The following is a 14,516-nucleotide window of genomic DNA, read 5'->3' on the forward strand; positions in this document are numbered from 1 at the left end:
GTGTGCAGCGGTGAAATGGGTCCCCGCTGAAACGCGCGGGTCCCGCGCATGTTCCGGACGTTGTTTGGGCTATTCACCGGTATTGCGGTATATGAAAAATTCATATCATAACGAAAATAAATACCGGTTTTCGGTACAAACCGGTATACCGCCCAGCCCTAATTAACTGATAATGACTGTGCTGCCAACAGAGATTCCAGCATGCTTTTATACTGTCGAGGATGTGATCAAGTTCATCACCATGGTGATCTTTACATCAACGGCTCAACATGCTGCAGTAAACAATGGGCAGGTAAGCAGTTGGGGAAATTGAATACATATACTGTATTATTGTGTGATTGTAAATAACAAATTGTAAATATTGTTTGAAATGTATCAAAAATTGGCAGATCTGTAGTCTGTTACTATAAATAATTTATTTTAGTAGGGCATTAGCTCAGCAGTACAAAGGTGCATTTCCTGTGTAGGCTTACATCCCTTTTTCTTTAATGTTTAACATTAGAATAAGTTTAATGAATTAGTTTCCCATCAAAATTGGGCCCACAACCTCACAATATATAATGAAATAAAATGTAAATAAAAAATGAGAGAAATACATTAAAGCTTCTTTCATAATTTAGTACGACTACTACTCCTGGGTGCCCAATGGCTCACTCCTGCTTCGCAAACCACCTCCTACGACTAAGGGGGAGTCAAGCTTGAAGACAATTTTGGAGACCCTCCCAGATGTTGGCGAGACAGTCAGCTTTGCAGATCTGTCGTGGCTACTGACGAGCAAGTACACGGATACTGTAAGTTTGGTGTATAGTTTGGTGTACTTTTTTACCATGAAATGTCATCAGTCTAATTTCCTTTCTTGTTTTGTCACTTTGGCAGGTTACCTTGGGTTCATACCCTGAGGACCGATTCAATGAGCCTGCCCCTAAGCAGATGATTAAGGAATTTCAAGCGGAGCTGTCCTGCCTCAGTGAAGCAATTACAGCAAGAAACTCCCAGCTTGAAGTGCCCTACACATATCTGAATCCTACTGAGATAGAGAACAGTATAACCATTTAAGAAAGTCTGAGGAAAGCATTCTGCATGACACATTATATCCATGTATTTCTCAACATTGGTCTTGCATGCTGGGGGGTGCGATATACTTAGCATATGGCAAATACAGTAGGTTGTGTGTTGATGGATGAGCCTGTGGTATGGTAACAATTTTAATATGTTGCTGTACGAATCAGGTACCAAAAACAAAAATGTAAAAAATGTAATGACAATAAAAAAAACAAGGATATGGTGAACAAGGTAAAAACAATTGGCTTTTTAGAGGGAAAGAGGAATAAACTCTACTCTTTTTGTAACAGCTGAGTATCTACTGACTTTAGTCCTGAAACAAAACTTGAGCTTGGGGTACATGGTGTTAAATATGCTGTGGAATAGGGCTGGGCGGTATACCGGTTTGTACCGAAAACCGGTATTTATTTTCGTTATGATATGAATTTTTCATATACCGCAATACCGGTGAATAGCCCAAACAACGTCCGGAACGTGCGCGGCGGGAAAGTGTTTCAGCGGGGACCCATTTCACCGCTGCACACCACAGGCACGCTTGAGCGGGTGAGAGTGAGAGCATAGAAAAGTTTAGAGGCGAGAATGGCTGCCGGAGAGAGTCCTGAAAGCAAAGCAACTGTACACGATGACCCAGAAGAACTCATACCAAAAAGAGCAGTGTTTCCCCTATATGCAACTAGCAGTGGCGCACCGCCGTTTACAATTCTCCTCTGCCCTCTGTATCGCGCACGGCGGAGTTTCGCCCCGATGTACGCACGCACACACACACACACACACACAAAGCGCACACACACAGGTAAGCACACTAGAGCACGGCTCGGACCGCATTTTCCTGACCGAAGACGACCCGTCCCTAGTCTGAGACAGTTACGGCCAGGCTCCACCGGGCACGTCACCGGCGCGACACGTCTGCAGCGCGAGTCCCGTAGTAGCTCGCCCCCCCTGTTAATCAATTACAGCGGCTCCGCCGGCAACGGGAGTGGCGCGACAACCCCCATCTGTCGCGCAACAACTCTCTATTTTTGTCGCGCTACGCTCCCCTACGCGACCATCCAGCAGATAAAAACTACATGAAATAGTGTGCTAAACGAGCACAATGTGTTTTTAAATGAATAAACCATTATCAGAGGTGATACGTGATGATTTTTTTTCATGCATTTACCCATGTTTATCCGTGACATTGTGTAAATGTCCGTGGCGGACATTTGAAAGCGAGTAGATGACAAAACAGTACAGTAAACTTGTAGATAACTCAAATATATTTAATAACTTAGGTGGAAAATGCTTTAACATTTCATGCAGCCTACATGCAGCCTCTCAGCTCGGCAAATGGTAAACATCCCCGCTGGCTTCTCTACGTGTCACTTCGGTACGCAGTCAGTGGAGCTCAAATAAATGGAGCGGAGCGTGTGTTGTGTTCAGGCATTGTCAGGTAAATAACAAATTCCGGCACTTGAATAGGCCATAGCACAACACAGCAGCATGTCAAGTTGGCCGAACCTGAGCAAAATACCGTGAAATACCGTGAAACCAATATGATTTTTTCTTAAAACCGTGATATGAAAATTTTGTCATACCGTCCAGCCCTACTGTGGAACATATAAAGTGATTTTGTTAGAACTAACTAGTTATGATATGCTACCAAAACTGTAGGGGTAGAGTAATATCAACACTATATTTAGTATTAGTATTCAGTTAGCATAAGTATCTATGGCTGTGTATTCAAAAGGACATCTAGATCCAGATGCATATAGAACATGATGTCATAAACTTGTACTTTTACTTAAATGAATAAAGGAGCAACTTGATGAGCCTCTATTGTCCTTATTTAAACATGTTTATTACAAGACGAATCTGATATCCGAGAACATAATGATTCAGCATGCAAAAACACTGTCCAACATGCTTACCACGGGAGGTGGAAACATCATCAAGGTCCAGTCCTATGTACAGACACAGACCTCTGCGGATAATTCAGCTCCCAGTAAAAACATCCTCAACAATCAGCAATGAAGGTAGTCTAATTTAACAGCTAAGAAAAATAATGTTCACAGAGGAAAAAAAACAGAACAAAGGATATAAAACACAAAAGTTACAAATCACAAAAGTGCCTCTCCCTTGTGCTTCCCATTTCCCCTACCTAGGCCCTATTTCAGAAAGCGGGCTCAACAAACTCTGAGCCTAATCCCAATCTCCGGGTTGACTGAGCCTGAGCTAGGAAACTCTCGGTTTAGTAACAGCTGATCAGAATAAGCTCAATCAACTCTGCGTATGTTCAGCCTTAGGGAAGCGCGTTCACGGCGAGCACCGCAAGCCATCATATATAATATATAATATAATATAATTTGCTATATTCTCTTATTCAGCTGTAATCTGATGGAGCCCAAACACACTGGGTAGCAACTCAAAATCAAACACAAAGATATTGAGCAGACTGGTTAAAGTTTTGCTTGTACTTAAATAATTCTGTCAATATTAGACTGAGGTTAATTGAATTGCTGAATGACTTCTGATTCACATAATCTCCTTTATTCCCAGATGGAGCTATGATGAGTCCCATAAATGAGCCAATTACACCACGGAATCTTTGAATATAAGAATAGTATTCATGAATTATTGCATAATGTATCCACGTAGATTCATTTCTGATTAACACTGACAAACCTGCAGTTCTATGGAATTCCTCTTTTTTTTAAAGTTTATTTTTTGGGCTTTTGTTGTCTTTAATGGCAAAACAGCATAATGTTAAGGGAGAGAGGGAACGACACGCAGCGAAAGGCTGCAGGCTGGATTTGACCCCGCGGCCACTGCAATAAGGAATGAGCATCAGGTCAAGGGGCGCCTGCTCCATCCACTAAGTCACCAATCCCCCGTGGCAGGCATTTTGATCAATTCTGATTATGCCCAGGGAAAACCACAAAAATTGGGAAAGGTCTTTCCAAAGTCAGAATCACTTTTCTTACGCCCCGACAAACCGTTGCCTCGCTGATATGTTCAGTGTCTCTGATGTTAGAAAGAAAACTGCTGCTGCCGAAGAAAATGTAAATCATGTAAATCCACGATGTGTATTTGATATAACAGTGCAACAGATTGTTAGATAAATGATAGAGTGTGAGGTGAAATTGCATCTTTAATACAGATACTCCTATGGGGAGAAATCCAAACGGGGTCTAATCACCTTCTCCTTACGCAACAGCCTCTGAATAAACTGTGCCTCAACATCCACGACTTTATTCACAAAAGGACACGCGATGTTTCTCCTTCCTGCTACACGCTCAGCAAGCGATCAACCTCAGGCTTAGATGAAGCAAACCTGCGAGCAGCAGTCTGCCAATCCTCCTGAGTGCCAGCAGCTGCTGAACCTGCACACCTCAACCACATCTACAATCAAGCCACTGCAGTATAAAACCCCGGCTCAGATGTCCAGAATCTGCCAGATTGCTCAGTCACCTCTACGGTATAGATAACAAGGCAAACGTCTACGTTTTTTGACACTTGGTCTATTGCACTTTTTGGACCTCTATTCCCAATCTTTCTCGTCTTCTGCCTCTGACTTTGGACTGCTCTGTCTTCAGCCCCTCTGCCTCCTCTGCTTTGCCATTCCCAGCCCACCTCAGCCATCATTCCACTCAAGCCTTCAGCCTCCCATCTTCAAATTGCAATAAATTGCCTTTAACCATTCCGCATTTCCTGGCTGTGTTTGCATTTGGGTCCTAAGTTGAACTGCTACATAAATTTTAGTCAACTTTTGATGATGATTGATTTCATTTAGACATTTGTTTTCTACAAGTACAAATAATTTCTACACCAGGAATGTAAATCACCAGTTGTTCATCATGATACAATATTACTTAGAGTCTTTGGACAAGTTATGATATTTGCAGATATTACAAAGTCTGCCTCAATACGATTGCCATTCAATGCGATTCAGGGGCCTGTGATCGATATCAAGTCAAGTCAAGTCAAATTTATTTATAAAGCACATTTAAAAACAACCCAAGTTGACCAAAGTGCTGTACAGTTAAAGGCAATAAAGGCAACATCAGGAGGACTCAAAAGCTTTTGTGAAAAGGAATGTTTTGAGCCTTGATTTAAAAGAGTCAATGGAGGAGGCAAGTCTGACAGAGGGAGGAATGCTGTTCCAGAGTCTGGGGGCTGCGACCGCAAAGGCACAGTCACCCGTGAGTTTAAAATTAGTGCGTGGAACAGTTAAAAGCCCTAGGTTAGCCGACCTGAGAGGTCTGGAGGTGGAGTAAGGGGTTAAAAGTTATGTCATGAAGGAGGGGGCCATTCCATTCAGGGCTTTGTATACGAATAAAAGAAGTTTAAAATCAATACAGTACTGCACTGGCAGCCAGTGGAGAGAGGCTAGGACAGGGGAGATGTGGTCTCTCTTTCGGGTACCTGTCAAGAGTCTGGCTACAGCGTTTTGTACTAGTTGTAAACGGGAGAGAGATGACTGATTAATTCCAGTGTAAAGAGAGTTGCAGTAGTCCAAACGGATGGAAATGAAAGCATGGATGACTTTTTCTAGGTCCTTGGAAGTGAGGAATGGTTTGATTTTTGAGATGGTGCGAAGTTGGAAAAAAATGGCTTTGACTACTGAGTTGACCTGTTTATCAAACTTGAGTGCAAAATCAAAAATGACACCGAGGTTCTTGACATGAGGTTTGATAAGAGTGGACAGGTTGCCAATACTGTTGGATATGAGGTTGATGTTGTCAGAGGGGCCAAAGAGAATGATTTCGGATTTAGCTTTGTTTAGTTGAAGTCAGTTTACTGCCATCCAGGACTTTATTTCATTGATGCAGTTGAAGATATTGGTGAGTTTGGATTAGTCGTTTGGTTTGAGGGGAAGATGTCATGTTATGTCATGATATGAGGCGATATCATCCTCCCATTTAACACAGTTGGTTACAGAAGATGTTGCCACCCCTTTCTGTTATGCTTTTGGCCATGAAAGATAAAAACAACACATAAATAATGTAAATAACTGTAACCGCTTACTGCAGTAAAGTTTACTTTAAACTGACTCCACGAACATGCAAAAAAACAGCACACGGGATAAGTTAACCTTCACGGCTTTCTGACAAAGAGCCTTTTTGCTGGAGGAAGTCTTTTCATTTTAACCCAAACCATCATCCGTATCCTTAAACTTCAGGACTATCTGTCTTAAAGACTTAAAGGCAAACTTCTCCCAACCGCCATAAAACATGGATTAACAACAGCAGTGTTTAACAAAAGTATTAAATTCAGCTAAATAATTACTGCCAAGGTTCAGAGACAAAACAACAGTTTTTTGCTTGTCACACATTATAAGCTTAAACATGTTTACATTGCATAAATTAGCCTAGCGGCTAGCAGACTTCTTTTTTCCCTCTACTCAGAGCTCAACATGTGACATGTAAAATTATTATTGTTCTTACTCACTGGTGGTTTAAGTCACTGCATCTCCTGACAGAACAGCATGGTTGAATTTCAGCCTTCATGGACATTTGTTTTAGCTGAACACTGTTAAAACAGAGCAGCTATAATGCTGCTTTAGTGAGAAGTTAGCAAGATGAGATGCTCGTTCAGGGACGTAATGTTACATCGTATTTAATCTCGTAACAGCATTGTTTACATACACCATGTGCTCCGTCTGTCGACCTCTTTTCTTCTCTAAAATCCAAAATATTTCCACACTGCTGATTTATTCCCAAGTAAATAATGCTATCCTCATTGTCTTTTCTCTGCTGCTTGCCGTCTGCCTGCTGCTGTTTGACAGTGACCCAGACTTTCAAAATAAAAGCATATCCTAAAGATGATGATATAGATCGATGTTTTCTCTTTGTGTCAATGACATTGGATCATTGATCATTTATAATCGATATATCGTTCCAGATTGATGGATTGTTAAACCTCTATTCTACACACTTACAAACTGTCATTTCTCCAGCAGTTTTGACAGGTTTAAGGGGTGATACAAGTGCACACTTACTGATCATCATTTGAAAAGCTCAACATCTATTTATTTATGATCTGAAAAACTTTGACACGACAAATAACTAATCTGAGACAACTAGGATTTGTACCCAGATTCATTGTAAACTCTAATTTATCAATCTCACTGTTAAGAAGCAGAAAAATAACTTAAATAAAGCCTGAATTCTTTCTTAATCTGCAACATGTTAATTTGGAGGTTTAAAACTAAACTTTCATCTCTGTCAGAGAAAACTGATCTGAGTTCAGACTGTTTACTTACAGCACAGCTACACTCACAGATAACTGAGCCTCCTACCTGCCTGTCCAACAGCATCAACCCATAAACCTTCCCCAGTCTGAACTGAGAGTCCTGTGGGGATCAGCTGTGAAGTCTGGCATCTGGTGGCTACTTGCTCCACTGCCATTCAGCGGCTTACACTGTCGCGCCGACTATTTACTGGAGTTTACCAGACTGCCACTCATGTAGCATTTGATGATATTACAAGCGTGGCTGTTCTCGCCTTTCAATGTCAGGTCATCCACCACTAACATTTACATGATGTCTCATCTATGAAAATTAAACATAGATTTCTTCTTCAGTTTTTATTATCAATGTGTCAGCACAACAGACACACAAAAAACTCAAGCCATTGCCCGTCTAAGAGTGTTGGTGGAGAGGGCAATAAGACGGGTCAAGGAGTACCACATATAGGATGGAGTTGTTCCCCTCTCCCTGGCAGGCTCCATCAACCATCTGTGGGCAGTGTGCTGCCTGTTGACCCACTACCAAGGCCCTCTGGACATCCAAAGTGACAAGGAGACTATTTATGATTAAAATCATCATTACTTGCTGAATTCTCAACCGAATTTCATGCGGTTTTGTTTGTTACAATTGTCAGACATGTAGTTATGATACAGGATACTTTGTTAAATAAAAAATGCAGCTGTTCACACCAAAATATTTGATCTTATGTAGATAAAGTAACAGTAATAGTTCTACAACACATTTAAACTAAACTCTCCCCATGTAACAAATATTCTTTTTTCTTACTAGATGTACAATGCCCACCATGATGTCATTTAATTCTTAATTTTGATTATAAATGTCTATTCACATTTTAAGTCACATAATGTGCAAAAAATAGTGTATCAGCAGGGTTGTGCCGAGCTGCAGTGTAGTTACACATTCTGATTAATAAATGTTGGTTTTGTACAAGTGAAAATAAATGACTTAGAGCTGCATCTTTACACAACATTTTGCTTTAATCTCATATGTATAACACCACAGTGCTCATGGGAGCCTGGACACAGAACTGTTTACATTATTAGGTCATATTTACAAAAAAATATATATACAGTGTACAGTAGTATTATTTTTAGGAGTCCTTGCAGAGATGCTCGGGAAAATTGAATACAGAAGGAGTCACTCCGTCCCTTAAACGGACAGTCTGCCCAGTCCTGTCGAAGTCCTCAGGTCTGAAGGTACAGCTGCAGATGACTGAGGAGTCACTCGGGACAAAGTCCTTTCTCCTCACTGCTGCTACCCATGCCCGTCTCCTATCTGTGTTTTTTGGGAAACTACACACAAAATAAGTGTGTCAGAAAAACGCAGTTCCACATCATTTGTAGTTACAATTCAGGCCACAAGTTAACTACTAACGTTATGCTGCGTTATGTCACGTTGGTGCCATGAAACAGATAGTTGACAATTTGGAATAACACATACACTGACATAGCTGTTTGACAAAGCATCATAATTTTAGAAGTAATATTATATAAATGTTAACCTTTTTTCTTTAAGTTGTGTGACATAGCGTTAGCTTAATTTGGCATTAGGACAAGATCAGGACAGTTACTTTACTTGATTAGCTTAAAAGAAGGATCACTTTTTGAGATATATATCTCATTAAACATGTTCGTAACAGTAAAATATTGTAAAACAACTTCTTACCTGTGGAATGTTACTCCCTTCTGCTTGGTTTTAACACTTCTTTCGTTAGTACACCCAAATGCAGAGCAAAAATGTGGCATTTTTGCCGAGTCTGACACGGGTCTGAACCGGTCAGAGCACCTAGGCAAGATGGCGGCGATATTGACGCAGCCCACAAGCCAGGGTGCGGCATCTATGTATAGATACAGTCGGCAATGACGGGAACGCCCACAAACGTCACATCCGGTTAGAGCCGAGAGGGAAAACAAACCGGTCTCTGCCATTAGCCTCAATGCTGAAGAGTTGCTGTGTGCCCCTTTGCACCACAAATAAACAAAAAAAATCACCAATTAAAGTTTTACATTTTACCAAATAATAAAACGGAACCACAAAGGAGGACAAAATGGCTTCAAGCTATCAGAAGAGAGGACGAGTTTGGCAGATTATGGGACCCAACAACAAAACGTTTATGTCTGCAGTCAGCACTTCATTTCAGGTAAGTTTAATGTAATGTTAACCATTTCCAAACAATAATAGACTATGTCAGGGGTATCAGAAATATTAGATTAATTGTTTAAACGCTAGTGAACTTTGTACTACATTTGTAATTTGTGTAGATTTCCTCGCAACACGTACAAAAGTACACATTCAGTACCTAAGTAGAAGTACAGATACTTGTGTACAAAAGTCTGGTAAAAGTAGAAGTACTGATTAAAGTTCTGTGGTGGCGGTAGAGTGCTGGCTCTGAAATGTACTCCAAGCATAAAATAAAATATAGCCCTCTGAAGGACATTTCTATTGCCTGTTTCTGTGCAAAGCTAAAAGCTCTCTTCTGATAGCTTGAAGCCATCGTTTTATTATTTGGTAAAATGTAAAACTTTAATTGGTGATTTTATTTGTTTATTTGCGGTGCAAAGGGCACACAGCAACTCTTTGGCATTGTGGCTAGTGGCAGAGACCGGTTTGTTTTCCCCCTCGGCTCTAACTGGATGTGACGTTTGTGGGCATTCCCGTCATTGCCGACTGTATCTATATATATCAATAGGCTTGTTTGAGATGAGCCAATCCTGCGCAGATTCGATCACCGGCGATCGGCGCACAATGCATGCCGGTTAGTTTTGTGTCAAACATCATCCTGACGTATTACAAAAGTGGACGGTGATAAAACCGCGAGAGCGAGGCGGCCGCAGTTTTTAGAGCCAGGCACTGCAGTTGCTCTCTACCGACTGCACTGCCTGGCTCTCACCTGATCTAACAGCTGATTGGTTTAGATGTCGACTCAACAAGACCTGATCTAACAGCTGATTGGTTTAGATGTCGACTCAACAAGATGACATTTTAGATAAACTTTTCATTTTTGTTGAATTTTAGAGATTAAGATTGTATTTGTCTGATTTGAAGGTTTATTCTGTGAACAGAAAACATGTTGTGTGACTGATGGTGAAGTTTATTTGTCACAGACTGAATACATTCATCACAAACTATACAGAGTCTACTGTATATTAATATTGGACTGTTTTAAGTATTGAAGTATTTAGCAACAAAGAGACTTGTGGTCAGTGGGATGTGAGGATTCCTAAAATAACATCTGTACAGATGTGAAGCCCTGACTGTATCTGACTGATCTTAAATGAAAACGGTTGTCTTGTATTTTTTTTTCCTCTGAAATTATGAACCTTATAGTCAAACATAGTTTATTTAGTCTGTGTAGTTGAGGGGACAGGTCAAACTGATATGATGCTGATTTACAGGAGAATTCATATCAAATAGAGGATAAACCATGAACATAAACTACAGATCACCTGTAAAGCATTTTAATAAATGAATCTATCATAATTAAAACACCTGGAGACTGAGAACAAACTGATATATGGGTCTTATCACTTTTTTAATGAATTGACATCATTCCAGACAGGATGTAAGTGTGTCTGTGACTTCCTGTATGGACTGAAGGCTGCTGGAAACTGTCGGGAAACCAAAGAGCGTTGATACCAAGAGGCGAAGCTCAATAGAACGCCCCATAGCAACAGACTCGCCCATGGTTTCATCCTACCGCCGCCATTTTGGACTGTCAGCAGACCGCAGCAGACCCGCTTGCATACAAATACACACTGACAAACTGAAGTATATCGCTATTAATTATGCTTACAATGCTACTCATCTCGTGATAGCTTGGTCACAGCTGCTTTTTCACGTTTTTGTAAAGTAAAATATAGACTTTAAAAAAAACAAAACGAAGAAAAACGGCCTAGATGGCATCTCTACATATTACATCCACTTATGAGAAGATTAACTTAATCACTCCTTCAAAATCACCCCATAAGCCAATCTACCAAAAAAAAAAATCAATATTTTAACTAGAAACACATTAATGGTGACGTCACATGGTCAGGAATAAGTATTTATTTACAGTTTGTACAGTAATAATAATAATATATAGGCCATTTTAATATGATATATTTTAATGCTAAAGCAGTAATCAGTTCTGATATAAATGGTCCAAGAGGCCATATACATAGATATATATATATATATATATATATATATATATATATATATATATGTATATGTGTGTGTGTGTGTGTGTGTGTGTTACTTTCCCTCCAAAACTGGCATATTAAATTGATATTAAAACACTTTAAAACTTACACCTCAGGAGTTCTTACCTGTCGGGATCCTTCGGGAAACGGTGGAAGGCCAGGTGCGGGGTGTTCCACTGATAGTTGTCTCAGTTATCTGCACTACACTGTTTTCTTTTACTTTTTTTCTCCTCTCTCCTTGACATCTTAAATGTTGTCTGGGCGCAACAGTCCAAGCTCAACAGTCCAAAATGGCGGCAGCGCCCCTAGTGGCTGTTGGCAAAAATTCAACGGAGCTTCGCCTCTTGGTATCCATGCTCTTTGGGGAAACTGTCCGACTTCACCGCAGCTTTTTGTCACCGCCCTCCGCTGCGGCCGCCTGCTCTCCTCTACTTTCCAGGCGAGGCGCAGTTCATCTCGAGCGAGCCTAATGCCCTTTTCACGCTGTGCGTCACGAAAGCGGAAGTAGTCAAACTCCGTGGATATTTACTTCCGGTTCATCCCTGGGGTCATCTTCGAGATCTACACAAAGAGCATGGATCTACAACGGCAGAAATTGAGAAATCTAAGAGGTTAAAATGGCACAATCGCGTTGGAGATGTCACTGCAGTGTCCCGTATTGTTCCAACAACAAGCAAAAACATCCATACTTAAGCTTTCACGAGTTTCCATCGGATGATAAATTGCGAGCTCGCTGGGTTACAGCCATCAGAAGAGACGAGGGCGCAACGTTCAAGATTCTTCATGGGAGCACCTATGTTTGTAGTCTGCATTTCAACAATGATGACATTTATTTAACTCCGAAAGGCTTCAGACGTCTTAAAAGGGGGGCTGTCCCGTTGAAGTTTGCCTGGAATGACTGGGGACCCAGAGAACAACGGCAGTCGGTGTATGAAAGGGCCAGTGAGAGACTGGGTGTTGACGTTAGGACCGCCGGGGATGCTAACGAGGCAGACGCATCTCCTCTCCCTGACCATAATTATGCATTTCCCCCTCCACCTGGTAAGTTTATGCGCCTCCCAGTTATTCAATAACATAACTAAATACAATCTAAATGGAAACTTATTTAATAGACACTAATAAAAACTTAACGGTGTGTGGGCTAACTTTGCATTAAAATTATGTTGTTTACACTTGCAACTAGCATGTTAAAATATCACAATGTCCTGGAACCAGTACTTTTCTCATATCAAAGTTGAAAGAGAGTGTGGTGTATTGCATAATGCAGATGGGTAATCATGTACCTGATTTTGTTTTATTTTTGTGCCTAGGTACATCAGATGATGTCAGTCAGACAATCATGGAACTAGAAGCTAAAGTGCAGGAGCTACAACTGGAACTTGAACAGCTTACAACACAACAACAGCAGCCCAAAGTTAACCACTTTTGTGCCTCAGATGAAGACTTCTACTTCTACACCAGATTCCCATCAGAGGCAGTGTTCATGGTTTTCTGGGAATCAATCCATCCATCTGCTTCCAGGCTAGTCTACTGGTCAAAGGCACAGAAAACAGCATTTGGAGCACCAAGCCCCCACCACAAGCTGCCTCTTATTGACGAGTGCTTCATGTTCTTCTGCCGCATCGCTGCTGGGTTGAAGGAAAAGGTACTGGCATCCATATTTAACGTCAGTGTATCGACAGTCAGTCGGACCATCCTCACATGGGCAAGCTACTTATACCAAGTCCTTGGGTCACAGCCTACGTGGATGACTCGGGAGCAGGTACAGGCCACCATGCCTGACAAGTTCCGGCAGTATTGTCCTAATGTGAGAGTGATAATCGACTGTACTGAGCTTCGCTGTGAGACGCCATCTTCCCTCATCTTACAGTCTGAGACCTTCTCCAGCTACAAGAACCACACCGCCTTTAAAGGTTTGATCGGGATCGCTCCTTCCGGTATGATAACATTTATATCCAAGCTGTACACTGGCTCGATTTCTGACAAAGAAATCACCAGAGAATCAGGTCTAGCACAGTTGCTGTTGCCTGGAGATGGAGTCATGGCTGACAAAGGGTTTTTAATTGAAGATCTGCTGGCAGAGGTAGGGGCAACGCTGATCATCCCCCCATTCAAAACCACCCCCCAGCTCAGCACAACAGACACACAAAAAAGTCAAGCCATTGCCCGTCTAAGAGTGTTGGTGGAGAGGGCAATAAGACGGGTCAAGGAGTACCACATATGGGATGGAGTTGTTCCCCTCTCCCTGGCAGGCTCCATCAACCATCTGTGGGCAGTGTGCTGCCTGTTGACCCACTACCAAGGCCCTTTGGACATCCAAAGTGACAAGCCTGTCTAGCGCTTTGGCTTTTGTTTACCACAGTGGTTCCTAAACTGTGGGCTGGGGCCCACTGCGGGGCCACGAAGTTGTTGCAAGTGGGCTGTCAAATCATTTGCAAATCAGTTCAATTTTATGATGGACAACTTCTTGAATGATTTGTGTGTGTGTGTGTGTGTGTTTGTGTGTGTACAGCTCCTTGAAAACTGTAATACTGAAAATGCTGCAACATGTTTCAGATGCTGTGTTAGTGACTGTGGAGCTTCCTACTTCTTTCCCCTGCACTCTGTTCAGTCCTGAATGTTCGATCGTTATTAGAATAAAAACTTCTGAGACTGAATGTTCGATCGTTATTAGAATAAAAACTTCTGAGAATGCATTATGTGGGCTGCAAACATTTTTGAGATTTTCAAGTGGGCCATGAATTGTAAAAGTTTGGGAACCACTGGTTTACCATTTTGCATGTTTTTTAAATTAACGATTGAGTGGATTTTAGTCATTTCACATGTTTTTTTAATGGGAAATTCATGTATTGTTTCAATTGCTTCCATGTAATGTGATGCAGTGACCCTGAAACACTAAAATCCAATATTAATGGCGTCCTATTTGCCTAATGTACTAATAATTTAAAGTATTGATTCAGTCACTGCCTCACATTATATGGAAATTTTAAATTCTAAATCCTTGAAAAGTTATGGAAAAGTTT

General features: G+C 41.2%; 2 protein-coding genes across 3 annotated transcripts in view; both read left to right on the forward strand.

The window, feature by feature from the left end:
* LOC126398849 (hydroperoxide isomerase ALOXE3-like) overlaps positions 1–2,867 on the forward strand; it is a 15,507-nt gene extending 12,640 nt beyond the window's left edge. For both annotated transcript variants that reach the window (XM_050058486.1, XM_050058487.1), the window contains exons 13-15: positions 192–292; positions 621–791; positions 877–2,867. In XM_050058486.1, coding sequence (XP_049914443.1) covers positions 192–292; positions 621–791; positions 877–1,056 — 452 coding nt within the window. In that variant the 3' untranslated portion in view covers positions 1,057–2,867. The remainder of the gene's footprint in view (positions 1–191; positions 293–620; positions 792–876) is intronic.
* Positions 2,868–12,031: 9,164 nt separating this feature from the next.
* LOC126398857 (uncharacterized) lies at positions 12,032–14,145 on the forward strand. The gene is made up of 2 exons (XM_050058499.1): positions 12,032–12,534; positions 12,804–14,145. The coding sequence occupies exons 1-2, from the start codon at positions 12,111–12,113 to the stop codon at positions 13,829–13,831; spliced, it is 1,452 nt and encodes a 483-aa protein (XP_049914456.1). The 5' UTR covers positions 12,032–12,110; the 3' UTR covers positions 13,832–14,145.
* The last annotated feature ends 371 nt before the right edge of the window (positions 14,146–14,516 follow it).

This window comes from Epinephelus moara, chromosome 12, assembly GCF_006386435.1.
Source record: "Epinephelus moara isolate mb chromosome 12, YSFRI_EMoa_1.0, whole genome shotgun sequence".
Classification (NCBI taxonomy): Eukaryota; Metazoa; Chordata; class Actinopteri; order Perciformes; family Serranidae; genus Epinephelus; species Epinephelus moara.